The following is a 25,464-nucleotide window of genomic DNA, read 5'->3' on the forward strand; positions in this document are numbered from 1 at the left end:
TTTGTGGACTGCTCAAGGAAGAATTGGTTATAGAGCAGCCGAGAAATGAAGTTTTTGTTACTATTATTACCAATAGATCCCAAACAACCTTCTGGTCATCCTGTCCCCAGACTCCTCTGAAGTGCACAGGATTCCATGGAAGATATACGGGAGTCCACAGCAGACATGTTTATGCAGAAAGCCAAAAAGTCTGAACACCATAGATCTAATAGCCCACACATTTCAGTGGGGATCTCAAGCCCTTCTGCGTGCCTCCTTTCCCCTTTCCTTAGGACAGGACTTCTCAGAATTGGGTCCTCAGATAGGAACATAGGAAGCTGCCATATACTGAGTCAGACCATAGGTCCATCTAGCACAGTATTGTCTTCACAGACTGGCAGCAGCTTCTCCAAGGTTGCAGGTAGGAGTCTCTCTCAGCCCTATCTTGGAGATGCTGCCAGGGAGGGAACTTGGAACCTTCTGCTCTTCTCAAGATGTTTCTGGACTGCAGCTCCCATGATCCCTGGCCACAACAGCTCTTGGGGTGATGGGAGTTGTAGTCTAACAGCATCTAGAGACCCAAACTCAAGAATCCCGGCATTGCACAGAAGACCCATGACTGGATTTCCTGGCATAACTGAATTCTCCCTAAAGCCGCTGCAGGAAGGCCCACATCGGATCAAGGCCAGAGTTCAGGGGCAGAGGCATCTGGCACTCTCCGGCCCAGAGCTGCAATTAAATAGAGGGAAGGCTAGAGCAGGGGTTCTCAGGAAACTGTAGCTGAGGAGGATGGAGCGGTTGTTCAGCAACATCTGGAGCACCACAGGCTGGGAAACCCCAGAACACTGGGCCTTTTGGGTTTAGAACACAGGCAACTAAGGGGAGACATGACAGAGGTCTATAAAATTAGGCATGGTATGGAGAATGTAGACAGGAAGGGCTTCTTCGCCTTCTCTCAATACACCAGCGGTCATCCCATGAAACCAACTGCTAGGAAATGTAGGACCAACAAAAGGAAGTCGTTTTTCACACAATGCATAATTAATCTCTGGAATTCTCTGCCATGGGGTGTGGTGCTGGCCACCAGGGAGTTATTCACACAGGGCTTCATGCTGCGGGGTAAATGTTGAGCGAAGCCACTTGGAATCACACTCGCGGCATGGAGGGAAACAGCCCCTCCCCTCTACTCTCAGGTTTTGTTTTGATGCGAGTTCACATGGCATGCCTCCGTGTTTTCCTTCTAGCCAACTGGCGGGGGTGGGGAGAGCTTTCTAAAGGGCTATATCTGCATTTCTAAAGAAAGCATCCCTCTTATCTACGTCAGGGCCTCTCCCTATTTGCTCTGGCATTTTCAGAAAAAGTTGCTTAAAACCAGCATTTTAAAAAACCTGGAAATACACCGAAATAAGCTAGAATTCACAAGACAAAGCCCAATTTGTGTGTGGAGTGCTTCCAAGGATCTTGAAGGGACTTCAGGGTACGTTTGGCTGGTGTGTGAACGCACACACTCTCTTCCAAAGGAGATTCTGGGGTAACAGCCCTGTCTGTAAAACCTCCAGCTTGGTTGGCTTTGAAAGGGGCTTAGACAAATTCATGGAGGGCAAGTCCATCAGTGTGGCTACTAGTTCTGATGGCCATCGGCCACCTCCAGGCTCAGAGGTAGGATGCCTCCGAAAACCAGTTGCGGGGGGGGGGGGGGGCAACAACAGGAGACTCCTGCTTGTGGGCTTCCTAGAGGCATCTGGTGGGCCACTGTGGGAAACAGGGTGCTGGACTGAGGACTCATTAGGCCTTGGACCTTATCCAGCAAGGTTCTTCTCATGTTCTTAACTGGGGAGAGGAAAGCACGATACTTGGAATTGGAATGGGAAGGAAGGATGAAGTTCCTCTACCCGGCACCACAGCCAAAAACCAAACTGGGCCCTCTCACGGCTGCTTTTAGGGCACAAATATACCCCCAAACCATCGGAAAGCCCCATCATGTATTTCCTGCATAAATATACAGCATGGCCCGAATCCCTGTGAAAGCAACAGGGTTTACTTCCAAGCGAGCACAGAGAGGATTAAGGCTGAAAAACAGCTCCGCAAAGGACTGAAACCCTATTGATAAAGAGAGGGGGCCATGTGTCAGGCTCGCTTTCACGGTCTAACATGCCAGAGCTCAGAAGCGGGAGGGGAAGATTAAGAACAAACTGCTGGGGACAGGTTTCTCCTTTAATCTCTGATCCCAGCAGGGCTCCCAAATGCTCCAATGACGGCAGGAGTGGGTTTTTAAACAGCGCTTGCAGGAGAAAAGGTAGAACGGCCGGAAAAGAACTCGAGGGACAGGCTATACTTGTGAATCCACTCACAGGTACATCTGCGACCAGAGAGGTGCGCAGCAGGGAAGGGGGAAACTGGCGGGGCAAACATTCCTCCAGCGCATGGTGCTCTTTCCACAAGGACATAGGGAGCTGCCTTATACCGAGTCTAGCGGGAGTCTCTCCCAGCCCTACCTGGAGATGCTGCCAGGGACGGAACCAGAGACCTTAGGCTCTGCCACTGAGCTACGGACCCATCCTGACTTCCTGCAGGTTGGCTCACACACGCTTTTACAAAGACTGATTGGTTGATTAAGTGCCATCAAGTCGGTGCCAACTCTTAGCAACCACACAGATAGAATCTCTCGAGGATGATCTGTCTTCAACTTGGCCTTCAGTGGTACATTCATTGTTGTTGTGATTGAGTCCATCCTTGCTGCTGGTCGTCCTCTTCTCTTTCCTTCCACTTTGCCCAGCATTATGGACTTCTCAAAGGAGCATAATGTATCCAAAGTATGATCGTTTGAGCCTGGTCATTTGTGCCTCGAGTGAAAATTCTAGGTTGATTTGTTCTATGGTCCATTGGTTTGTTTTCCTGGCTGTCCCTGGTATCCTCAAAAGTCTTCTCCAGCACCCAAGTTCAAAAGCATCAATACTTTTCCTATCTTGCTTCTTCAAAGTCCAGCTTTTGCATCCATAGAGGGTCACGGGAAAAACCATTGTCCAAACGATTCAAGAACTTGAGTGTTATATCAGGAATTTACAAATCTGCTTGCCAGCTCACTAGTGGCAGGTGCCCTCAGCCCCCTGGCCAGCAAGAGACCCAACCCCACACAGATCTTCTCATCAGAGGTCTGGTTACCCTTGTCATTTTTCAGAAGGTTAGAAACAGCAGGAATCCGTTCTAGGCAGCAGGAGAGGGTTCCCGCCACTGTTCCTCCATCTGACAGTGCAAAGGACAGAAGACCCCCTTCTCTCCAAAGTCCTCTGCTTGCGTACCAGGAAAGGATCCGAGGGATGAGAGGGCATGGGTGGCGACCACCAAGAATGGCTGGCTAGTGAGCTAAGCCTACATTTGTGGGTCCCTGCTGTCCACACAAAGAATCTGTTTCCCCCTTGTCCTTGGGGAGGAGATCTGGTCTTGGAGTAGCAAGCATGAATTGTCCCCTTCGCTAAGCAGGGCCTGCCCTGGTTTGCACTTGAATGGGAGACTACATGTGTGAGCACAGTAAGGTATTCCCCTTAGGGGATGGGGCTGCTCTGGGAAGAACATCTGCAGGCTTACTTGAAGAAGCTTCCAAGTTCCCTCTCTGGCATCTCCAGGTAAGGCAGGGAGGGACTCTGGGTAGACAGTACTGAGCTAGGTGGATCAATGGTCTGACACAGTATATGGTGGCTCCTTATGTTCCTTTACCAACTGTCTTTAAAAAGAAAATTAAGGAAACACTGAACTGAACAACATGGTGTGAAACCAACACCACTTCCTGCCAGGATGGAAAGTGCTCTCCACTAAGGGGTTAACTGCTTTGGATCTCAGGAGCTTCGGCTGTGGCTGTGCTCCTCTGGGGTCCTTCTCCCGCAATCACCAGCCAGTCCTCCCGGCACTTTTCCTTTAGCTGCAGTCTGACAGAGTAATAACTCTTCCTCCAGGCCTTAGAGTAATTGGCCGCTCGCTTGCTGGGATAATGGGAGATAGCCGAAGTGGGCCCATTTGCCGGCGAAAAGAGGGGGCGGGAACGGACCACTGCCAAGTCCAGAGCAGGGTTGGACGCTGCCCCCACCTGCCCCAGGGAGGAAGGCTTTAAAGTGGCTGCTTCCCGAGGGTCCATCAAACAGGCCAGGCTGAGGGCAGAGGAAGGTGGGGCTGCAGGGCTGAGATGGTACTTCAGCGACGGGGATAAAGGAGATGGGAAGGAATCACTGTCCTGCTCATATTTTCTTTTATTTATTTATTTATTTATTTATTACTTTTTATATCCCGCTCTTCCTCCAAGGAGCCCAGAGCGGTGTACTACATACTTAAGTTTCTCCTCACAACAACCCTGGGAAGTAGGTTAGGCTGAGAGAGAAGTGACTGGCCCAGAGTCACGCGGCTAGTTTTCATGGCTGAATGGGGATTTGAACTCGGGTCTCCCCGGTCCTAGCCCGGCACTCTAACCACGACACCACGCTGGCTGTCATTCAGCTCTCTCTAGTTCAGTTGCTACACTGATCAGGGGGGAAACTGCATGCTGCATCTGGTATTCTCTGCTCTTTTTTTCCTTAGGAACATTGGAAGCTGCCTTCTACCGAGTCAGACCCTTGGTCCGTCCAGCTCAGTCTACACTGACTGGCAGAGGCTTCTCCAAGGTTGCAGGTGGGAGTCTCTCCCAGCCCTGTCTAGAGATGTCAGGGAGGGAACCTGGGACCTAGATGCTCTTCCCAGAGCGGCTCCATCCCCTAAAGGGAATATCTCACAGCGCTCACACTTCTCGTCACCCATTCAAATGCAACCAGGGCAGAACCTGCTTAGCTAAGGGGACAAGTCATGCTGCCACTTCAAGTCCATCTCTCTGGATTTATGCCAATGTACAAACAAGGAGACACACCAATGTTGGCGACTTGGAGAGCCAGCGTAGCATAGTGGTTAAGAGCGCTGGACTAGGACCTGGGAGACCCAAGTTCAAATCCCTATTCAGCCATGATACTTGCCGGGTAACTCTGGGCCAGTCACTTCTCTCTCAGCCTAACCTACCTCACAGGGTTGTTGTGGGGAGAAACATAACCATGTACTCTGGGCCCCTTTGAGGAAGAGCACAAGATAGATGTATGGATAAATAAATAAATACCTGGGAGCTGTCCATGGCCCAGCGAGTCCTGCTTCTGATTCAGGCTTCAGCCCGATGCACATTGACTGAGGCACACTGACGCTCTAGTCCAGGGCTGGGCAAACGTGGTCTTCCGGCTGCTGTTGAACTACAACTCCCATCATCCCCAGCCCTGCTCTAGTCAATATACACACACTGAGTCAAATTGCTCCGGCCAAATATGGAATCCATTCCCACCCTGCTCCTCAGCCATCTGCTCCATCCTACCAACCCCCAGCCACGACCATCTGTGTCTCCTGCTAACCTTCCTGCCCGTCCACAAGGGACCCTGCCCGGCACGTCCAGGGCCCAAGAGGCCACGTGTGGTCAGCCCTCCGAGCACTGGGCCTTGGAACATAGGAACACAGGAAGCTGAACATAAGAACATAAAAACAGCCCTGCTGGATCAGGCCCAAGAATGCTCATCTAGTCCAGCATCCTGTTTCATACAGTGGCCCACTAGATGCCCCTGGGAAGCCACAGGCAGGAGTTGAAGGCATGCCCTCTCTCCTGCTGTCACTCCCCTGCAACCGGTACTCCGAGGCATCCTGCCTTTGAGGCTGGAGGTGGCCCACAGCCCTCCGACTGGTAGCCATTGATAGACCTCTCCTCCGTGAAGTTATCCAAACCCTTCTTAAAGCCATCAACGTTGTTGGCTGTCACCACATCTTGTGGCAGAGAATTCCACAAGTTGATTATGCGTTGTGTGAAAAAGTACTTCCATTTGTTGGTCCTAGATTTCCCGGCAATCAATTTCATGGGATGACCCCTGGTTCTAGTGTGATGTGAGAGGGAGAAGAATGTCTCTCTATCCACTTTCTCCACACCATGCATGATTTTATAGACCTCTATCATGTCTCCCCACTGCCATGGACCAAGTCAGACCTTTGGTCCATCTAGCTCCGTATTGTCTTCACAGACTGTCAGCGGCTTCTCCAAGGCTGCAGGAAAGACTCTCTCTCAGCCCTACCTTGGCGATGCTGCCAGGGAGGGAACGTGGAACCTTCTGCTCTTCCCAGAGTGGCTCCATCCCTTGAGGGGAATTATCTTGTAGTGCTCACACTTCTAGTCTCCCTTTCATATGCAACCAGGGCGGACCCTGCTTAGCTAAGGGGGCCAGTCATGCTTGCTACCACCAGACCAGCTCTCCTCTCTTGCCCTGCTCCCCCAGCAGCTCCTCCCTGGCCAGCTACTGCCTTACCTGTGAGCTTCAGGCAACATGTCTCCTTCTTCTTCTGCTTCTTCCTCCACCTCCATGGTGCCGAGTGAACTGGAGAGCAGCAGCTTCTCCCCTAGACTCCTCTCCAGCTCTTCGTCCTCCTGGATTTGCTCCCTGAAGGATGGGAAGGCAAGACAGTGGTGTGAAATCCACAGGGTGTGCCCCAAGCTTTGCGCGCGGGGCAGGCCATATGCCGGGAATCCGTAGATCCGCCAGATCAGCTTGCGAACTGGGAGAAAGACTGGGTGGCCCGGAGCTCCCAATCCCAACTCCGAGGCAGAGAGAGCTTCCTTCGCCAGGTGTGGCTCGATCCACTAGCAGGTCGCTTTCTGCCCTGCACCTTGTTTCTGGCTGTGGCCCAATGCACGGATGGTGCCGGATGAAAGAGGGCTAGGGGGATTGCTCTACGGTGGAGTCACCGCTCATTGAAGCACCATGCCCAACGGGTGCTTGATAACAGCTCCCTGTCAACCTGGAGGGAAATATCGAGGGGAGAGTCCCCCCAGGAGGGAATCAAGGGGGCATTTATCAAATTGGCACCATTTGCTTCTGGAGCTCTGACTCGGTGGGGCTGCAGCCCTAGCGCAGGGGGAGAGCATCTGCTCTGCATGCAGAAGCTCCCAGGTTCACTCCCTGGCAGCATCTGCTGGTAGGGCTGGGAGAGACTCCTCTCTGAAACCTTGGAGAGCTGCTGCCAGTCAGTGTTGGCAATACACAGTCAGATGGGCTAATGTTCTGACCCTAAGGCAGCTTCCTATGTTGAGGAGGAGAGCTGGTCTTGTGGTAGCAAATATAAACTGTCCCCTTTGCTAAGCGGGGTCTGCCCTGGTTTGCATTTGAATGGGAGACTACATATGAGCATCCCTTCGGGGATGGGGCCGCTCTCGGAAGAGCACCTGCAGGCTTGCATGCAGAAGGCTCCAAGCTCCCTCCCTGGCAGCATCTCCAAGATAGGGCTGAGAGAGAGACTCCTGCCTGCAACCTTGGAGAAGCCGCTGCCAGTCTGGGTAGACAATACTGAACTAGAGGGACCAAGGGTCTGACTCAGTTGAAGGCAGCTTCCTATGTTCCTGTCTAGGCCTCACCTTTTCTCCTCGAGGAGCTTGTCTAGGCTGTTGAGGTAACAATCTGGCCCTGAAGAGAGGAACTGGATAAAAAGGGGAAGGGGGGGAAACAGGTGATTTCCACAGCTGAGAAGAATCCAGGCCTGCGCAACCTGTAGCTCAGGGGTTCCCAACCTCAGGTCCCCAGATGGTGCTGGGCTACATCTCTCATCATGCCCCACCGCAATGGCCAACGTTGTAGTCCAGCAACATCTGGGGACCTGGGGTTGGGAACTCCTGCTTTTGCTCGCCAACCTGCACGCTTTGCACTAGTTTGCACTTTGTGGGCTCAGTACACTTCTGGGTGAGTCCCTCTGCCTGTACCTGCCTTTGTACTATTCTCACTCACACTCCAGTGTTCAGGGGAACCTTGTGCCTCATCCAAACTCCCACCCTGGATAGCATCCCTGATCCACCTGAGAGGACGACACCTGGCACGGTGCTAATTCTCCACCCCGGGATGTCCCCTGCTAACTGGGCAAAGAGGCACCTTTTTAATGTGGCGATTCTCTTTAGTAGCAGGAGGAGAGTAAATGGTCCCATTCACCCTAGTGCTTCTAGTGGCTGGTGCCTATCATGTTTCTTTTTAGATTGTGAGCCCTTTGGGGCCAAGGATCCTTCTTATATATTCATTCATTCATTCATTCTCTATGTAAACTGCTTTCGAAACTTTGGTTGACAAGCAGTATATTGTTGTTGGTGGTGGTGGTGGTGTTGGTGGTGTTGGCCACCAGCTAGGATGGCTTTAAGTGGGGCTTAGACAAATGGATGGAGGACCAGAAGTCTATCAGTGGCTACTAGTCATGATGGCTATGGGCTACCTCCCAGTTGCAAGGGAGCCACAGTGGGAGAGGGGGCTTGCTCTCTTCTCCTGCTTGTGTGTCTTGGTGGGCCACTGTGAGACAATCCCTGCTGGACCACACACACCTGGGGTCTGATCCAGCAGGAGTTCTTATGCACTGATCTTGTAAAGAGGGAACAAGCATGGGGAAGGCGGATGCAAGGAAAGGAGGGGACCTGGTCTTGTGGTAGCAGGGACCCGTTGCTGAGCAAAAGCCACCTTGGTTTGAGTTTGGATGGGTGACGACCTGGGAGCACTGTAAGATATTCCCCTTGGGGGATGGGGCCGTAGCTCAGGGGAAGGGCATCTGCTTGCGTCCACTCCCTGGCAGCATCTCCAGGTAGGGTTGTGAGAAACTCCTGCCTGTAACCTGGGAGAGCCGCTGCCAGCCAGCGTCGATGAGGGTTTCCCAGGCGGTGGTGCTCCAGATCTTGTTGAACTACAACTCCCATCATCCCCAGCGAGGGGGGTCAATGGGGACGATGGGAGTTGTAGTTCAGCAACAGCTGGAGCACCACAGCTCGGGAACCCCTTGTGCTGACGAATACCGAGTGAGATGGACCAAGGGCCTGTCTTGGTATGAAGCAGCTCCCTATGTTCCTACGAAACTGGGCCTCGGGACTAAGCAGGACAAGGAGAGGGTAGCTAAGCCAAGCCTTTGCAATTCCCCTCCCAACCCCCCTGTGATGATGTGCCCCCCCCCCCACCAGAAGTGGCACTCAACTGTGCTCAGCTCCACAGTGCTGTGGCTTGCCGCGCTGCTCGTCTGAAACAGGTCCTCGAGCGGCACCAGGCTGCTGTCGTCATCGTCTTCATCAGTGTCTTCCTCCAGCTCCAAACTCAGGCTCAGCCTCCCTGGACGCCCGGCAAGTCCCTCGGCCCAGCTGCTGCACTGAGGAGAGAGCCTGGACGAGGCCATCAGGGTCTGGAGGGACGCTGGTGAAGAGGGACATTCTGACCCGGCCGCGTCCCCCTCTTGGTATGACTCCAGAGACAGCCTTTCTGGGTCCCCGACAAACTCATCCCCTGAGATGCTGCTTTCGGAGAAGACTGGTGGTGATGCCGCCTGTGGGTGGGTGGGAGACGGTATCGGTGAACCTTCTGGGTCTACGGCCCTCTTGCTGTTTTCCTCGGTTTGGTCCAGGAGCGAGGCTCTTTCCAGCTCCTCATTTATCACCTCACAGGTACTGGGGACGTTTATCACGTCACAGGAACTGGGGACGAAGTGCTCTAGAGCCTTCACGTCCCCGCTTACGGTTTCCAACCAGGTTGCCGCCTTGGGTTGTGCTGCCTCTTCGAGAAACTCCACGGTGCCCCCAGTTGAGGAGGTCTCAGGCAAGAACTCCATCGCCTGCAGCTCCACCGGCCCGTCGGTGATATCCGGCATCTCCTCTGAGCTGTGGGACTCAGACGTGGGCCCCGGGGCCGGGCTCAGAACTGGTGGATCTTCATCGTACAGGAATTCGATCCTGGGCGGAGACCAGTCAACGGGGAACATGCCGTCCTCTTCCAAAGAAGAAGAGCTGCCATCGGCCCATGTGCTGGCACTGCCATAGCTCCCTGCTCTCTCCATGAGGGTGTATTCAGACGAAGGTGAGAATCCACAAGGATCCGAAGCCTGGGCCGGCTGAGGTGAGGGGCTGAGGTCGGCCTCTTGGTTTCTGGAGCTGCTGCTGCTGGGCTCTCCTTCTTGGTGGGCCGTTCCTGAGCAGAAGACATACTTCTTGGCCAAAGAGCGGGCAGATGCCCTCTGCGTCTGCAGCCTGGTGCGCATCCTTCCAGAAAAGGCCTGGGACTCTGGAGGAGAGGGAAGGAGGAGTCATTGCCACGCCTACCAGCATAGCCGCAGTTCTGCAGGTGCACGGAAAAGCTTCTGAACAAGGTACCCGGGGGAAGGCAGTGGCGGGGTCCCAATCTAGGGCTCAGACTCCTTCATCCAAGGGTTTAAAACTGCAGCCCTTGAGCTGTTGTTGGACTACAGCTCCCATCATCCCCAGTCACAATGGCCAGTAACCTGGGATGATGGGGGGTTGTAGGCCAACATCTGCAGGTGGGCCGTGATTTAAGACTTCTGCTTCACTCCTGTCCCACCATGGCACAGCCTTCTGCTGAACTACAGCGCCACTCATATCATGGCCAGAACCGGTACTGCAACCCTTCAATCTGCAGCCTGAGAAAGCAACTGGCTAGTTCCATATAACGGCAGATCCAGGCTCAGTTTGAGCAATGCCATTCAGTCCAGTGAACTGCACAGACTCATCCTGCCTGTACTGGATTGTCTCACTAGGCACTCGACCCCAACCCAGCCCTGATGGCATCTTCTGCCTCTGGCCCTTCTGCTCTTTGTCTTCCCAGTCTGACACTTGACCTCAGCCTGTCCTGATCATGTCTGCGGCTGCTGGCCTCTTTGACCCTTGTCTGCTGCTCTGCAATCTACCCTGCTCCTGCAACTTGGCTCAGAGCCAGTCCAAGACCCGAAAACAATGAATGGGAAATTTAACTAAGCATTTCAGTTTGGGTTCTTGTTTTGCTTTTTATTTTGGTTTCGTTCATTTATTTAAAATGTGGGTTTCCCTTCTCAAGCCTCCGAGGCAGAATCTTGGTAATGGCTTTTTCCCTCCAGTTCTCCCCACCACCCCCTTTTTAATGAACATTTATAATTATCAAAAGCATCATCCTCAAGTGCTAACAAACAAAAGCAATCATGCAGATGTGCTTATTTGCAAAATAGAACAATTACAGAATTTAGCTTTGGTTACAGAATGTGGTTTCGCTTGACACAGAATGTGGAGGGGATTGTGAGGGGCTTACTCCAGGGTAGTTGTGCTCACCTGAAGGAGTCACCGGACCTCATTAAGGATATGTTGTTGGACTACAACTCCCATCATCCCCATCCACAATGGCCAAATGCTATGGATGACGATGATAATGACGATGATTATCATTAACAGAGAAATAACAAATAAATAAGATGGCTCCCTGTCCCCAAAGGGCTCACAATCTAAAAGAAACATAAGCTAGACACCAGCAACAGTCACTGGAGGTACAGTGCTGGGGGTGGATAGGGCCAGTTGCTCTCCCTGTGCTAAATAAAGAGAATCACCACTTAGAAAAGGTGCCTCTTTGCTCATTTAGCAGGGATTGACATTACTTACATATGGCTTTGCAACAAAAAAAAGTTTTCAAAGAGGTTTGCATAGAAACAATAATGATTCCTTGTCCCCAAAGGGCTCTCAGTCTAAAACAGGGCTGATCAACTTTGACCCTCCTTCAGATGTTGGCCTACAATTCCCATAATCCCTGACTATTGACTGTTGTGTCTGGGGATTATGGGAGTTGTAGTACAAAAACAGCTGGAGGGCCAAAAGCAGCCCTGGGCTAAAAAGACAGACACTAGCAACAGTCACTGGAGGCAGAGGCGTAGCTAGGGGAGCAGGGGCTCATGTTCACCCCTCTCTCTGGCAGCCCCTCGGAGTGTGAGGAAGATAATGAAGAAAATAGGGAGGGGTGGAGCGGGGGGGGGGCTCTCAGGAGCTGGCAGCCTTGACTGGAAGGATGCTATGCTGGGGCTTTGAAAGGTCTCAGGTTCAATCCCTGGCAGCATCTCCAAGGGGATGTGTGTTTAAAATCCTGTGTGTTTAAATGTGTGTTTAAAATCCTGGAAAACTGCTGCCAGTCAGTGTAGATGATGCTGCACTGAGCTTGATGAACCAATAGCCTGACTCAGTAGAAGACACAGAAAATGTGGGGCATCCATAGTTCAGTGGCAAAGTGCTTGCTTTGCATGCAGAAGGGTTCCAGGTTCAATCTCTGGCATCTCCACTTAAAAGGATATTGGGACCAGCCAGAAATACCTCCATCAATTTGGGACCATAGAGAGCCGCTGACACTCATAGGAACATAGGGAGCTGCCATATACAGAGTCAGACCATTGGTCTCTCTAGCTCAGTATTGTTTTCACAGACTGGCAGCGGCTTCTCCAAGGTGGCAGGCAGGAATCTCTCTCAGCCCTATCTTGGAGAAGCCTGGGAGGGAACTGGGAACCTTCTGCAATTCCCAGAGTGGCTCCTTCCCCTGAGGGGAATATCTTCCAGTGCTCACACATCAAGTCTCCCTTTCATATGCAACCAGGGTGGACCCTGCTTAGCTAAGGGGACAAGTCATGCCTGCTACCACAAGACCAGCTCTCCTCAGAGCAGACCCTTCCAACTCAGAGATGCCACAACATGGCTTAGAAGGTGAGACAAGGAAAGAAGGCAGCTAGAGGCTAGAGGGCACCTCCAGTCTCAGACAGGCAAGAGGCCTCCGGATACCAGCTGCAGGGCAGCAACAGCAGGAGAGAGGGCGTGCCCTCAGCTCTTGCCTGTAGGCTTCCCAGAGACATCTGGTGGGCCACTGTGTGGATCAGGATGCTGGGCTAGGTAGGCCTTGAGCCTGAACCAGCAGGGCTCTTCTTCAGTTCTTATGGAGCAGCAGTGCGGTACAGAAACTGCCGTACTTTACAAAGGGACTCGAAATTTTAGGAAGTTTGCGTTTTATTAAACAGGTTGTGCAGTTTTGTTCCACCATTATCTGTGTTCTGTTTCCAAGCCCAGGAGTACCATGTGGAGAGGGGACCTTTCACTCTCTGCAAAGTAGCCATTTAATTAAACCTTGCAGGGGAAAGCAACTGAGCTTTGGTCACATCTGAAAGGGAACAGTGCCCCCTGCTGGACCCTCATCTGACCCGGGAACATCTGGATCTTCTTCCATTCATTCCTCCTCTCCCAGTCCCAGCAAAAAGTGGGAGGGAAGAGAAAGAGCAGACGAGGCCTTCACTTGAACTTCTTTCTTTCTTCTTCATAGTCTTCACACAAACCCCACATCTGTTTCTGAGGGGGTAACGGGCCTCAGCAGAATAAAATTCTGGAACTGCTGAGAAAAGAGGCACATTTTAAAGAGGAGATTCTCTTTTATTTAGCAAGGGACGAGCAACTGTGTCCCTATCCAACCTCAGCACAGCATCCCTCCAGAGACAGCTGACAGTGTCTGTTTCTTTTTAGATTGTGAGCACTTTGGGAACAGGGAGTCGTATGTATGTATGTATTTATTTATTTAATTATTTTCCCTATGTAAACGCTTTGAGAACTTTTGTTGAAAAGCAGTATTCAGAAGAACCTAGGAAGCTGCCATATACTGAGTCAGACCCTTGGTCCACCTAGCTTAGTATTATCTACACTGACTGGCAGCGGCTCTCCAAGGTTGCAGGCAGGCATCTCTCCCAGCCCTACCTGGAGATGCTGCCAGGGATTGAACCTGGGACCTTCTGTAGATGCTCTTTCCACTGAGCTATGGCCCCATCCCCTAAGGGGAATATCTTATGACATTCACATGTAGTCACCATCCAAATGCAAACCAAGGCAAACCCTGCTTAGCAAAGGGGACGACTCATTCGCTTCCACAAGACCAGCGCCTCTTTCTCTAATTTGTAATCTTCAGCGCCCTGTGGAGGAATGAGGCCTAGACCTTTTGGTTTTTGTCAAACAAACCCTTGAATTGTAAATGAATTGAATTGATATCCCCAAACCGATCCTTCTTGTAAATAAGCCCTTGTATTATAGCACTGATATTCTTAAAACTTTTCTTGTTGTAAATAGTATGTATGAAATGTTTGCAAAGTCCCCTATGTTGCCAAGAATGCTGGCAGGGTCAAGAATTCATGCCTCCTGTACAATCATCCCTTGCCAGCCGTGATGGTTCAATTCCGGGAAAACCTCGCGGTTGGCAAATTTGCAATAGACGAGGAATTGAAATAAATGACAAGCAGAGGGTTAGGGGGATCATGGTCGCAAAAAGATCAAAAAACCCAGTAAAAAATTGGGGGGATCCCCCCCAAATCACCAGGAATCTGTAAGAGAAGGGGACCCTCCAAAATAAACCCCTGACCCCTGAAAATGACCCCCTGATCCCCGGAAATCACGAGAAGAAAACCCAAATTGGGGGGGGGAACCTCTCCAAACTGCGGATACTCAGGTCACAGTTGGCGAGACCTGCCATAATTTCCCAGCCGAAGATACTCAAAACCACAGTTGGGAAACCCGCGGTTGGCTGGGGATGGCTGTATTTTAGTTTCACATTTAGAATGTCAGTTTGGTTTTGAGGGAAGAAATTTTTTGAAAAATCGAAGGAACTTTGTGTTACACTGATTGGATTGCTTAAAAAATGGTCAGTGAAGAATTAAAGAACGGCCAGCCCAGAGAATTAATGCTGTGGCTGTAGCAAGAGCTGAAATCACAGAAGAACCAGGCTGGATTGAACCCCAGGCTTGTACTGTGACCAAGACAAGAGACTGCAAGGAACAAGCCAGGTCGCTGTCAAAAGAGATAACGGCAGAGGACTGTGTGTTAGGGACCAGTTTAGATAGATTAGTTGGATGCATTTTTCCAACCCTTTTATTTCTTCCTTTTATGCTCTGTTGGTAACTGTTTTGTCTTCTATGCTTTTGCTGTGTAAAGAAACCATAAAGCTAATATTTTAAATTGACCAAATGTAACATATTTTTTAATATTTCCAAATTTCCAAAGTAAACTTTCTGGCCCTATCCATCCCCAGCACAGTAACCCCAGTGACTGTTGCTGGCATCTATCTTATATTTCTTTTTAGGTTGTGAGCCCCTTGGGAACAGGGATACATTCAAATCTATCTATCTATCTATCTATCTTATAGATGTGCCAGTCCGTGGGGATGCGTGGCAGACCTCTCGCAAGAGTTCCTGACAGATGCAGGCAGCAAGTACTTTGGGTGGGTGGTGGAGCCACACGTGCGCCAGGAGGCGGCTGGCCGGACCCAGACTGTGCTTTGGGCAGAGGCGTCCGACAGGCGGAGGTGGCCAGTGGGAGGAGGAGGCCGGCTGGCCGGCGGAGCTGACTGATCATTTCATAGATCATGGGAGACTAGAAGTGTGAGCACTGTGAGAGATTCCCCTGAGGGGATGGAGCTGCTCTGGGAAGAGTATCTAGGTTCCAAGTTCCCTCCCTGGCAGCATCTCCAAGATAGGGCCAAGAGAGATTCCTGCCTGCAGCCTTGGAGACCCCGCTGCCAGTCTGTGAAAACAATACTGAGCTAGATAGACCAATGGTCTGACTCAGTATATGGCAGCTTCCTATGCTCCTTTGTTCCTATCAGATCATAGGTCTGATGGGCAGATGCTCTGTGCCCGGGCAAGCTAGTTTATTTATTATTTCTCTAGGTAAACTGCTTTGGAAACTTTTGTTGAAAAGCAGTATATAAATATTTGGTGGTGGTGGTGGTTGCATTTAAAAAATTGAAACTGTTGTTTAATTGTCTCCACGCCACACGTATAAGCATTTCCACTCTGCTGAGTTTTTGTTTTTAGAGTTTTTTGTTTTTGTTTTTCGCAAAGGTGTAAGGGCTGTTGTAATAGACCCAGCTTTATAAAAGAAAAGTCTACTTGGTGGCAGCAGTAAAGTATGCATATCATGAGGCTGGTGGAATCTGTGTGGTGCAGGGTTTAGAGTGTTGGACAGAAGGAGAGCTGGTCTTGTGGTAGCAAGCATGACTTGTCCCCTTAGCTAAGCAGGGTCCACCCTGGTTGCATATGAATGGGAGACTTGATGTGTGAGTACTGTGAGATATTCCCCTCAGGGGATGGAGTCGCTCTGGGAAGAGCAGAAGGTTCCCAAGTTCCCTCCCTGGCAGCATCTCAAAGATAGGGCTGAGAGAGATTCCTGCTTGCAACCTTGGAGAAGCCGCTGCCAGTCTGGGTAGACACTACTGAGCTAGATGGACCAAGGGTCTGACTCCGTATATGGCAGCTTCCTACGTTCCTATGACTGGGGAGAGCTGAGTTCAAATCACCATTCAGCCATGAAACTCACTGGGTGACTCTGGGCCAGTCGCATATCTCTCAGCCTAACCTACCTCACAGGGTTGTTGTGAGGACAAACATAACCATGTAACCATGTGTTTCTGGGCTCCTTGGAGGAAAAGCAAGATATAAATGTAAAAAAAATTAAAAATTCCTCCACCCGTGGTGTCACAAAGGTGGGACTTGTAACACTTCCTCCGCATGCTCTCATCAGACAGCTCACCCTGTACTGTTTGCGGGGGGGAGGGGGAAGGAACTGTTACTCTCACCCCCTTGCTCTGATCAGGGCGCTTTCCAGATTAGACCCTGCAACGGGGTCACGGCGTATCTCGGAAGTGTGCTTCCACACTTCCTGTGTTGTGACACCGCAGTCCCTACGCTGACAGCAGGGTGTTCACATTTCCAATGCCTTGTTTCGAATTTAATCGTTGCAATATAGTGCTATGACGTTGTTGTACATCTGGCATAATGAAGTTGCGCTTTTTTCGGGTTGTTCGTTTTTGCGAGACTGCTCCCGCTGCGGTTTACGTTTTGAACGTGATTTGCCTGAACGGAAGCATTTTGCTGCTGTTGAGAGGCTAACTGGAAAGCGCCCAGGTGCACCAACTGCCCAAGCTGTACCACAACCGGGTGTCTCAGATAGCCCAGCATCTTTTGAGGAAATTTCCGTTGCATTCTCCACTCGACATGTTGGTACCGTTCTCCATGTCCCACGAGCTGTGGTTTCTGCTCACACTGCTCTACACAAAACTGAACAGCACCCCACTCCTTAAGGCAGGCGTTCTCAACCCTGGGTCCCCAGATGTTGCAAGACGACAACTTCCATCATCACAGTGGCTGGGGATGAAGGGGTTGGGAACCCCTGAGTTATATCATTGCATGTCCCAGCATCACAGCAGCTATCTTAGCCCTGCCAGATGCCCAGGAGGAGATGTTTGAGGCAATTTACCTTCTCTGTGGGTTGAGGCCTTCTTGCTGCTTTTGGCTCCTCCAGTGCTTGAGTACCTGTGACGGCCACGCTGCAGGACAAATCTGACATCAGTTCAAGGTTCAAGTCCCCATTCTTAATAAGAGTCAAGCAGGCCCCTCTTGGGCAAATTCGCCAGGAAGTTGCCTCGCTGTTGGTGCTCTACTGGTTGCAAAAACACCGTCCAGCTGTTATGTGCCGGAGACAGCCCCACGGAGGTCCCCTCCACACACACTCCACTCCAGCTAGGCAGCCTCGGGCTTATAAGCCGTTCGCAGAAACTGTCTGCGAGCATGCAGACTTCCCTCTGTGAACATAAGGACTAGAAACAGAATTGCGTTCCAGTGCTAGTTCACATTTGCACTGTGACCCCTGAGGCATGGTTGATCCATGAGCCAAAGAACGATAGGTTGATGGGGGAGGTGGCCATTTCCCGGCTTTTGCAATTGGGCGCCTAATTTGCATATTATGTAAATTGGCTTGAAAAATCATTTTTTCAGCAGAGTAGTGACTGCGCATTTTGCTCCATCACTCCGCTTCTTAGCTTAAAAAAAATAAATTTAAAAATGAAAGCTGAAATCAGGGCGAATCTGGGTGGGCCAAGCAATCTGGGTGAGATGCTTAAAATCCGGGTGAAACCCAGAATTCTGGGGGGCATGGCAACCCAGGTCTCCCATCCAGGAAGGATGCCACTGCTGGTCACAGAATCAACAGTTTTAAGGAGTTTATTTTCTTCATCCCCCCCTTCTCGTTCCCTTTTTTTCTGTTTTTGTCTCATATCCCCACCTTCTTGTAATTACTTTGTGAAAACATTTTTTAAAAATCAATTAATTTTTAATGAATTGGGGGGTGGGGGTCTTGAGCCACTTGACAACTCCCAAAGGCCTTTGTAGCAGGGAATGATGGAAGTTAGGAACCAAGGAAGCTGCTTTCTACTGAGCTGGAGAGGAGGCTGCCAGGGAGTGAAGCTAGGACCTTCTGCATGCAAAGCAGGTGCTCTTCCCATGAGCTACAGCCCCATCCCCTAAGGGGAATATCTTACAGTGCTCACATATCTCCCATCTAAATGCAATCCAGGGCAAACCCTACTTAGCAAAGAGGACAATTCATGCTTGCTACCTCAAAACCCAACCACATCTCAGGACCCGGGTTTGAGAACCCCAGCACTCAGACACACCTTCCCTCTCTGGCCCAGGCTTTTAGCTGCCAGCTGACCCGGGGTTACTCACCCTACGGTGCGAGGTCTCTTGGGAGCAATCGGGGTGCACCCAAGGCAAGCTAGGGAGAGGGAACACAGAAAAAGGCCGGCCAACCTTCAGCCTCTTGGTCTTCCGGAGCTGCTGGTACTCTTGCAGGCTGGACTGGAACGTAAAGCTGAACAGCCGTGCTTTGGGCCTCCTTAAAGAGGACAAGGGGATCTGGTACCAGCGGATGTCCCTCAAGGTGCTGAACAGCTCTGTTGTGTAGGTCATCCTCCGTGCCTGGAGAACCGGAGTGACTTGGCTGGTGGTCTCCATGGAAGGTGGGTTTGGGCCGGGCTGATCTGCCTCATCCCTTGATGTCCCAGGTTGGTCGATGGCAGGAGAGGACTCCGCAGACCTTTGCTTCCCTTTTTTCTTCATAGGCATCTTTGGTGTCTGATCCAGCTTGATCTGGAGAGGTGGGCTGGGTGGGGGGAGGTCTCAGACAGTTTTGCCACTAGCAGGATGGAAATGGCAGCAGGCGGCGGTGGTGGGGAAGCTTGTGTGAAAGCTCTCTGCAAAAGAAGGACACGGTGATTCTCGTCTTGTCTCTCCTCTTGGAAGTCTCTTAATGGGATGATGGGTTTGCCCACTGGGAAATGCCACCTTCTCTTCTGCTGGGGCACTCAGGGTGTCCCCAGGCATCTGGAAAGAAGGAAAAGGAGACACCAATGAGCTTGTCTTGGTACAAAGAGGCAGAGTGGTGTAGTAGTTAGAACAGAAGAAAGCAACCTATGGGACAGGTGCATCCAAAATGATTTTTTGTGACACTAAATTCCACTGCATTTAGCAGGAGCCAATTCTTCTGTGCTTGGTCATATTTTCATCCATGTCCAGAAAGGGACACTGCAATTTCTCCTGCAATTGATATTATTAGTGGGAGTTTCTCAGAAATTTTGCTTGTCCAGGAACAAAGCTTACACTGGGCATGGATTTGATTTGATTTGATTTGATTTTAAAATTGTCAGCTCCCACCAGATACAAGATGGAGAGACAATTGGAGCAGACCAGTGGGTCACTGGACCACACTGAACTGGTAAGATTTTATTTATTTTACATTAAGCTTAAGCATTTAAAAAAATATTTACTTGACAGACAACACAAGTTTAATTAGAGAGAGAGAGAGAGACATTCCACATTAAAATGTATTACTAACTCATGAAACCTTAAATTAGAGTAAATAAATGAAGACTGAAAAGTTGCAATTGTAACCGGACCTCCCCAGTTTATCTTAATAGGTGGCAGAGTTCATGACAAAGGAGGTGTTCTCTCAAATACACTGGACCCAAGTCATTATTATTATGAAATGCTCTGGACACTCAGTAAACACTATGTACATATGTCAATATTATTACTCATAGAACACCAATTAAAACTATAATTTTGCCTTTTTATGAATCTCTTTTTCAGATGGCTTTAAGAGGGGTTTGGATAACTTCATGGAGGAGAGGTCTACCAACAGCTATCAACGGCTACCAGTCGAAGGGCTATAGGCCACCTCCAGCCTCAGAGACAGGATACGTCTGGATACCAGTTGCAGGGAAGTAACAGTGGGAGGGAGGGCATTATTATTATTTATTTACACAGTCAGACAGGTGTTATTGACTGGTTTGTTTTATCCAGACATCGAGTCTTTCCCAAGGACCTAGGATGGCTGAATTTTATTGTCAATGTTGTTGCTGTTGTTATAGATATCGTCGCAGAATATAGGCTGTTCCCAGTAAAGCTGCTTTTTGTAATTGGCTGATGGTGATTTCTGTGGCCCCTATGGTGTTGAGGTGCTCTTCAAGGTCTTTTGGAACTGCACCCAGGGCGCCAATTACCACTGGAATTATTTTGGTCTTTTTCTGCCACAGCCTTTCAGTTTCAATTTGTAGATCTTTGTATTTGGTGATTTTTTCTATTGTTGCAGGGGAGTAACAGTTGTTGTTGTTGTTGTTGTTGTTGTTATTATTGTTATTATTAATTCAATTTCTATACCGCCCTTCCAAAAATGGCTCAGGGCAGTTTACACAGAGAAATAACAAATAAATAAGATGGCTCCCTGTCCCCAAAGGGCTCACAATCTAAAAAGAAACATAAGACAGACACCAGCAACCACTACTGGAGGAATGCTGTGCTGGGGGTGGATAAGGCCAGTTACTCTCCCGCTGCTAAATAAAGAGAATCACCACGGTAAAAGGTGCCTCTTTGCCAGGTTAGCAGGGGTTATGCCCTCAACTCCTGCCTGTAGGCTTCCAGCAGCATCTGGTGGGCCACTGTGTGAAACAGGGTGCTGGACTAGATGGGCCTACTTAGACCTGATCCGGCAGGGCGGTTCTTATGTTCTTATGTAGGGCAGGAAGCTACCTTCTATCTTGCATTTAGCAAGGGAAGAGCAACTGGCCCTATCCAGCCCCAGCACAGCATCCCTCCAGTGACTGTTGCTGGTGTCTATCTTATGTTTCTATATTAGATTGTGACCCCTTTGGGGATTTTATTTATTGACATATATCTATGAAAACAGCTTTGGGAATTTATGTTGAAAAGTGGTATAGAAATATTTGTCGTATCCGTAACAAGTCAGACCCTTGGTCCATCTAGCTCAGTATTGTTTGCACTGACTGGCAGTGGCTTCTCCAAGGTTTCAGGCAGGAGTCTCTCCCAGCCCCACCTGGAGATGCCACCAGGGATTGAACCTGGGACCTTCTGCATGCAAGTAGATGCTCTTCCACAGAGCGACAGTCCAATCCTAGGAGCCAGATTTGGCTTTTAAAAAGCCAAATTCTGGCTTACGGCCCATTTGACCCATGACTATACCCCTTAGGTTCTGGCAACCTTGGTCCAATCCCCCAAGGGGGACATCTCACAGTAGACTGCACTCACCCATCCAAACACAAGCCAAGGCAAGCCTGCTTAGCAAAAGTGACAATTCAAGTGACAAATGAGTAGACCACACTTCAATGGGTCAAGCTAGGGGTTCCCAAGTCTAGGTCCCCAGATGTTGCTGGGTGACAACTCACACCATCCTAGATACAATGGCTTTCAAGAGGAGTTGTCCAACCACATCTGTTTGGGAACCCTTGTCATCAGCCTGTCTGGAGCATGCATGCAGTTCGGCCCTGTGTTCCGGGACAAATAACCTCGCTGGGTTTAATTACCATCACACAGCCACCCCAGCAGTGCCACAGCGGGCAATACGTCTCAAGGCCGTCCACCTCATTACCAAGACTTTCATGTCACAGACTGCAAATAATTGTGGCTCAGGAGGAAAGAGAGTTCCGACTAGCAATCAAAGAGGCCTGTTACCGTGGCAGAGCTGAGCAGGCCTGCAGCTGGGAATCTCCGGATCTTGAAAGCTAATTCTGACTGTGAGCCTGAAAGGCCTTATGATCTGCATACACAAAGCAGCAAGTGCCTCTTTCTGGGGAAAAGGTCCCAAGGCCTCTTCAACAGCCTGTACCAGCAAGGGGCATCTGAAAGGCCAGGGCTTAAATGGAACAGGTATACAGTTTGATTTAGAAGGAACAGCATAGGAAAATAGGCAGCTGCCTTCTACTGAGTCAGACCATTGGCCCATCTAGCTCCTTATTGTCTACACTGACTGGCAGCGGCTCCTCCCGGGTTGCAGGCACGAGCCTTTCCCAGCCCTACCTGGAGATGCTGCCAGGGATTGAACCTGGGACCTTCTGCGTGTAAAGCAGATGTTCACTGAGCTACAGCCCCATCCTCAACTGCTAATGGACTTTGGAATTCAGATTCTAGCATTTTGCCGTTTCCTGTGCTGGGCCTTAAGCTCACAAGTCTCTTTGTGACACCAGGGCAGCTACGCTAATTTTTTATTGTTAAATTTATATACCGCCTTTCATTACAGCAAACCCAAGGCGGGATTGGGATGAAAAGAGGGCATTGCACGCCCTCCTGGATCAAGCACTGTCAAATGCAGAAGGGTGTCTGTTGCATTGCTAGGGCTGGACTGGGCCATCTGCAGCCTCTTGGGCCAGGTCCGTAGTCAGGGGAGGGCAGGCCCAGGCCCCGCTAAATCTTTCTCTGCCCCCTCTAATTTGTTTGCAAATAAGTATACATGTTCCAGGTCATAAGCTGTCTGTGTCCCTCCCCCCCACATTTTTGCCCTCTCTTCCCATTGAACGATGTTATGGTCCTGCCGTCTTCCGCCTCCCTCTATAGGGAGGAGTCTGGAACCCGAGGCAGTTACATCACCAACTGCCAAGGACCAGAAGAGACGCCTCCCTGTCATATAATGTTGGTTTAAACCAGAGATTCTCAACGTGTGGGTCCCCAGATGTAATTGAACTTCAACTCCCATAATTCCCAACCAAAGGCCACTGAGGCTGGGGATTATGGGAGTTGAAGTCCAATAACATCTGGGGACCCACACGTTGAGAAACCCTGGTTTAAACTGTAAACTGCTCTGGGAGCAGTCCTGGCAGAAAAGCGGGCTACAAATATAATTAACTTAGTTCACCAGGGTGGCTTCAGATGATCAGCACTTGAGCCAGAGCGCCACAGAGTACAGTCCTTAAAATGATCTGGGGGGAAATAACATTTAGGATTTAGGAAATCCTAATTAAAAATTGGGGTCAGTGAGGTGTGTGTGTGCAAGCACACTACTGAGCAGCCTCTTAAAACACGAGACATTGCAACAGAAGTGCTCATTTGTTTGTTTACAAGGAAAAGTTGATATGAGTCATAACATATGGTTTATTTATTATCCACTACAAACATGCTAGCTAGGGGAAAGATATTTGGATCTTACACATTTGTGCACACTGTAAGGAAGGAAGGAAGAAAGCTTGAATTACTTGTAGTGCTGAAGAATTCAATGTTAGACATTTTGGGCTGCAAACAATCCACTTGAGTTAATTTTACACCCAGTAGTAGATTCTGTGTTTAGAGATGCCTAGTTTGCCAGTGAATCAACCAGAAAGAACTGAATCCCCACCCATGAGGCAGCATGGTTCCCCCCAAATGCCTCCGGCTTTCATAATGATCCAGAGTGGCAGTCTTACGAAGGTGGGATTTCCCCCCCCCCCCCAAATTCTGGAACTTGCACTTTTTAGATCCTAAACTTAAAAAGGAAGATTTATCTTTAAGGTTTTTTTAAAAAGGCGCCAACCCCCCCACCCACCCACCCCCTTGAAAATAGGAAATGAAGACATACTTGCAGGGGAGTCTGTGTCAATGAACTCCTCCTAAGACAGCCTCCACACCAGTTAATTCTGCCACCAACTCCCACCTGCTTCTGCCCCTTTCAAAAATCAAAACTACTCAATATTCCATTGCAAGGGAGCCAATCAGCAGCCAGCAATGCATCCTCTAGCCACACAAGCCAATCAGCAACTAGGGGTTCCAAGTCAGCTCGCTACACTAAACCAATCCTGAGAGGTGAGCCAGGTGGCTACTGGGCAGAGGGCCTTTTCGGTGGTAGCACCCCATTTATGGAATAGCCTCCCAGGGAGGTTCAACTGGCATCATCACTTTGTTCTTTTGGATGCGAAGTAAAGATAGGGTTACCAGCTGTCCCTCATTACGCAGGATGTCCCTCATTTTAGGGATGAAATGTTGGTCCCTATAGGAACAGCATTTGTCCCTCTTGTATTCAGTGGCATATAATTCAATTACATATACATCAATGATACTCAGGTTCCTGATTACCACTGCGTATCTCCCCCAGCCAGCCCCCACAAAGTTGTGTCCCTCATTCCGGAACTTGTGTCCCTCATTCTGGCAATGAAATGTTGGCAACCCTAGGTAAAGACCTTTCTGTTCACTTGGGCCTTTTCAATTTGATTTTTAAAACTGACTTTTTAAAAGTTTCAAAATGGTTTTGTACTGTATTCCGTATCTTGTATTTTTGTGCATGTGGCATGTGATTTCATGTGTTGTTTTAACTCGATGTTTTAATGGTCTGTTGTGAGCTGCCCAGAGAATAATTTGTCATGGGGCAATGAACAAATAGGGTTTGGGGGTGGGTTTTTTTATTAAGGCGGTTTACGAAAATTAAAACACAATAAAACTTATTTAAAATCACATTGAATATATGCATACATTATATTTGTTACAAGTGAATTTTGGCCCATTGAATAACGGGCGCTAGTAACGGCACTCCTGGCCCCCCGCCGCCATTCCCCCTCCCTCCGCCGTCCGGCTGCCCTCCCAGCTCCTTTGTGTCCCCCGCCCTACCTTTAAGGGCCAAATCGGCCCAGGGACTTGCCCCCGCCAGGCTGGGGAGACGGAGGCCGGGACCGGGGGCGGAGCGGAGGCCATGTAACTTTTTTTTAAATTGCTTCCGCAGCCGACCGCCCACGCACCCTCCCAGCTGCCGAGTCCCCCTTACCCTGGCCGGCTGCTGTCGGCCGAAGGAAGTCCTTAATTTAAGAGGCAGAGAGGAGCTCGCAAGCAGAGCTCCTCTCCGTGCAAAGCCTCTTGCCGAACTGCCGCTTTGGGCGCAAGGGCAAGCGCCCAAAGCGGCAGTTCGGCAAGAGGCTTTGCACGGAGAGGAGCTCTGCTTGCGAGCTCCTCTCTGCCTCTTAAATTAAGGGCTGTCTTCGGCCGACAGCAGTCGGCCAGGGTAAGGGGGACTCGGCAGCTGGGAGGGTGCGTGGGCGGTCGGCGGCGTCGGCCGCGGGAGCGATTTTTTAAAAAGTTGCATGGCCTCCGCTCCGCCCCCGGCCTCTGTCTCTTTCAGCCGAGGCGGCGGCTCTGCCGCTGCCTCGGTCAGTTTCCCCCGCCACCGCTTCTCCGGCTTCTTCGGGGCGGCCACTTCTGGCCGCCCAAGATGGCCGCCGGGTCCTGCCTTTCGTGCCTCCCTTGCCCTGTTTTGGCCATGCGCTTCGCGCATGCCCAGAACAGGCCAGGCACGAACGCACGCTTGGTGTCCGTCCACGGACGGACACCAAGCGTTTTATTAGAGAGGATGATAATCAATAGTAAATTTATACTTATTCTTGTTTATTTATTCTTTTTTTTATTAATTTCATCCTTCCAGGATTAAAAAAAAAATACTTGTATGGGCTGCTGTTTGAAGCTTTAAAAATCATAAATACTAGCTGGGCTGGGCGCAGAACCAGGCGCAGAACTGAGGTGCAGAACCTCAGGCTG

At 50.1% G+C, this 25,464-nt stretch overlaps 1 protein-coding gene across 4 annotated transcripts in view; it reads right to left on the bottom strand.

Annotated features, from left to right (window-relative positions):
* The window catches only part of FAM178B (family with sequence similarity 178 member B), a 180,874-nt gene extending 157,243 nt beyond the window's left edge, over nt 1–23,631 (bottom strand). For 2 of the 4 annotated variants that reach the window (XM_053270226.1, XM_053270223.1), the window contains exons 1-6: nt 23,525–23,631; nt 18,352–19,008; nt 17,105–17,174; nt 9,013–10,085; nt 7,430–7,491; nt 6,327–6,458 (exon numbers count right to left, since the gene is read on the bottom strand). In XM_053270226.1, the coding sequence (XP_053126201.1) occupies nt 6,327–6,458; nt 7,430–7,491; nt 9,013–10,085; nt 17,105–17,174; nt 18,352–18,750 (1,736 nt within the window). In that variant the 5' untranslated portion in view covers nt 18,751–19,008; nt 23,525–23,631. The remainder of the gene's footprint in view (nt 1–6,326; nt 6,459–7,429; nt 7,492–9,012; nt 10,086–17,104; nt 17,175–18,351; nt 19,009–23,524) is intronic. The other 2 variants (XM_053270225.1, XM_053270224.1) reach the window with 2 other exon arrangements.
* Nucleotides 23,632–25,464: the final 1,833 nt, after the last annotated feature.

This window comes from Hemicordylus capensis, chromosome 8, assembly GCF_027244095.1.
Source record: "Hemicordylus capensis ecotype Gifberg chromosome 8, rHemCap1.1.pri, whole genome shotgun sequence".
NCBI classification, from domain to species: Eukaryota; Metazoa; Chordata; class Lepidosauria; order Squamata; family Cordylidae; genus Hemicordylus; species Hemicordylus capensis.